A 3,368-nucleotide genomic window follows, 5' to 3' on the forward strand; every position below is an offset into this window, starting at 1 on the left:
CGGCATAGACTACGAGTCTCTTCGTCATCTTCTTCGTTTTACTCTTTATCCTGCCCGCCGACACGACCAACAAGGGGGCTTCCTTCGATCGAAACAAAAAAACTACGCCCCCAAAGAGTAAGCGATGTTGGGCCAAGCGCTGCGCGGCGCGTTCAATCGCTACTCGACCCTGTTGGAGACCCGCCCCGTGGCCACACGAAGCGTAACTGCGTTTTGCGTGGTTAGCTCCGGCGACCTGGTGGCCCAGTGCATCACCCACCGCCCTCGAAACTACCGACAGTACGGGCTTCCTGCGCCACATTTATTTTCTAATTATCATTTTTAAATCAATATTAATATATATATCCATATTGCAGTGCGGCGGGCATGGGCATGTATGGAGCGTGCTTGATTGCGCCCATCGGCTACGGATTCTTCAACCTACTCCGCCGGATCGTCCCACCCTCTTCTTCCCCACTCAAGCGCGCCCTGAAGAAGGTTCACTTTACTCTGCTGATCGCCCTTTCTGGCTTTCGCTCTTTCTCAAGTATGCACAAGCTTCGTGTGAATGTAACATTCTTATCGTCACCCGACACACACACAACATGACACACAACAGCTGGCGCTGGACCTCACGATCTGGCAGCCATCGTTTTCCTACGCCTTTTGGCTGTATAACGGCCTTGTGTTGGGCGATGGCGGTGTAACCAACATGGAGCAGGCCATATGGCGCGCCAACGCGCTGTTCCTCCCAACCCTAATCAACGCCTACTGTTTCTGGTACGTGTCCACCCGCTCCTTGTATTTTGAGTGTTGTGTGTCATGTGAGCGTCATGTGTGTAGAGTTTGTGTTGTGTGTTGTGCCCTAACCCAACTTGCCTTGCTGTCCAGGCCATTTGCCAACTTCATTACATTCTACTGCATTCCTTTCAAGTTTCGACTGCTGTGGCGCAAGAGTGTGTCCTTCTCATGGAACACTTTCCTGTGTTGGTACAACAGCAAACATGGCCACTCTCCTCTCTTCCTCTACCCACCACCTTCCTTCTTTTTCTCCACTTCTTCCTTTTCTTCCCTCCCTACCCCTTTATCACCACTTTCTTCTTCAAGCTCACCTGCCACTCCCTCATCCCCTCCAGTACCACCAGCACAATCTCCCACAATAAAATAATCCATTTGCAACAATGGCCATACTCCTCCCTCCACCCACAGAACAAGTCCATTAATTGCCAAACCTGACCTGTGTACACCATCCTTTGAGTACTTCAGAAGTTGGCCTACTGGGATTTAGGAAATGACTGTTTATGCCAGTTATGCTGCTTGTTATTTGAGAACCCCTCTGCATGATGTCTACTCCTTGGGTTTAAGTTCATCCAATTCTGTGCTTACATTCCTGATTGGAGAGAAGAAAAAGAGGCACTGTCCTTTTTTGTTGAACACTTGGTTGAACTGGATACTCCCACTGGACTCTTGTTTAAGCAGGTGGCACACACTTCCCTTCCACATTGTAGCTGCTCTCTTCCACAAGCGGCTCCTGTCTGTCTACAGGGCAGAAGGCAAATCAGCATCAACCTAGTGTTCATGAAAAGGGGACAGTGCACCTTTGAAAACAGAAGAAGCATGAAAAGGCCATTTTGGTCATGTGGTTCTGTACCATGCACCTTAAAAGACCTGGAAAGAACCCCACACACTTTTGGTGTTTTCTGTTCTGACACCCCATTTTTGCTGATTTCTGTACATGGCCATGAGCCCCCTGCAAGCCAGGCTTTCCTCAGTTTTGGTTTGTGGAGATCACTGTTCTATTAATCTTTTATCGCAGGACGGATGGCCGAGTTGGTCTAAGGCGCTACGTTCAGGTCGTAGTCTGGGTCTCCAGGCGTGGGTTCGAATCCCACTTCGTCCAACGTGTGTTGGTGCCTGGCCATGTGGTGTCCTCCATCATAGGGAACACACCCCTAATGTCTGTTGACTTTGGGTTGGTCTCAATGGTGGCTGTGAGCTCTTGTGTTACCTGCACCATGGCAATGACATGGCATGCCCATCAACACTAAGTCACCACTCCCACCTCCCAGTCCACAGTCCAACACCTACACAGTAATGCCACTAGCTAACCAAAAGTTGAACATTTTCCATCAGCAGAAGAATGCAGATGGTAGTAAGCTGTGTTTATGTAAGGAAAAGACAAGAAGACAGTATGATGTAGGTATGCTATATTAATATAGAAGTGCTTGAGACAGGGTCAAGTTGTTGCACTGTTAGCAATCACAATGGCACTCTGGCTGTTGCAGTAGATTGTTTTTGGTGTGTTTCAAGGCCCAGCAGTGCAAGGATCTTGCAACCAAAGACACCTTGCTTGCAGGTGTGTGTCAGGGCAACATAGAGCAGTTGCTTGCACTTGTCTGGCATCTTGTGGTTGTTGATGAACTTGTTGTTGTGTGACACAGAAAGGTGTGTGTTGCTTGTTGGGACCCACAGATGGTGTTGCTCAGGGTCCCAGGTAGCACACTGGCCACATGATCATCCAGCTTGCTCATGGCCTTGTGATCATTGAGCTGGTACACCTGGGATCCAAACAGGTGAAGGTGGGTGATCACAGGCAGGATGCCCCTCCAGAGTTCAAACAGGGATTGACCTCAATTGGCATGCATGGGGGCCTGATTGTTGACATGAACTGCAGTTGCTATGGCCTTAGGCCACAGCACACACAGAACATTGGCATTGGCAAGCATTGATCAAGCCATGTTGATGGACAAGCCAGAGATGAGTGTTGGTGGTGGAATTAATGCAAACTTATCATTTGCCAGAGCACATTTTATCAATCTGTACATTTTTCACATCTGCTAAGCACTGACCCTTTTTTGTGAACACTTGGTTCTGAGTGCTTGGTCCAGGCCCTCAACACATGCTCAAATCAAACAGCTGTGCAAGTGACCCCACTTGACCTGGAACAACACATCAACATCAACACTCTGGATGGCCAAGTCCCACGAATGCTGTCAGTTTGAGGTGTCCAACATCCTGCATGGGTGGCCAACCTCTGATCAAAATGGCCCTTCCACCACAAGGACTGGCCAAACATGTTGTAGATGATGCCATGGCTGTTCTGAAAATCATAAACACACATAGGCCTGCACACTCTCACTCTCTGCCTCAAGAACACTTGACTCACAGGCAACTTGCAGCAAAAATTAAAGTAATATTCAATTTCATTAATAGAGGATGTGAGCAGCAGGGATGTGGTGCATGGCCTGCCACACCTGCTGCTGCACCACAGCAGGAGGCTGGACCAAGCCTGCTGGTTGACTGCCACAATACACAACCAAGCACACTCCCATGTGGTCAGATCAACAGTAGTTTGTTAGTAGAGTTCAGTGCAAACCAGTCTGCACCAA

The 3,368-nt window shown here is 48.8% G+C and overlaps 1 protein-coding gene across 1 annotated transcript; it reads left to right on the forward strand.

Annotated features, from left to right (window-relative positions):
• Positions 1-124: 124 nt before the first annotated feature.
• On the forward strand, positions 125-1,147 carry ACA1_148130 (Mpv17 / PMP22 family protein; the record flags this gene model as incomplete). The annotated part of the gene is made up of 4 exons (XM_004335239.1): positions 125-279; positions 357-477; positions 599-759; positions 871-1,147. The coding sequence occupies 4 exons, from the start codon at positions 125-127 to the stop codon at positions 1,145-1,147; spliced, it is 714 nt and encodes a 237-aa protein (XP_004335287.1).
• Positions 1,148-3,368: the final 2,221 nt, after the last annotated feature.

The sequence above is a fragment of the Acanthamoeba castellanii genome, assembly GCF_000313135.1.
Source record: "Acanthamoeba castellanii str. Neff unplaced genomic scaffold scf7180000084714, whole genome shotgun sequence".
Taxonomy (NCBI): domain Eukaryota; phylum Discosea; order Longamoebia; family Acanthamoebidae; genus Acanthamoeba; species Acanthamoeba castellanii.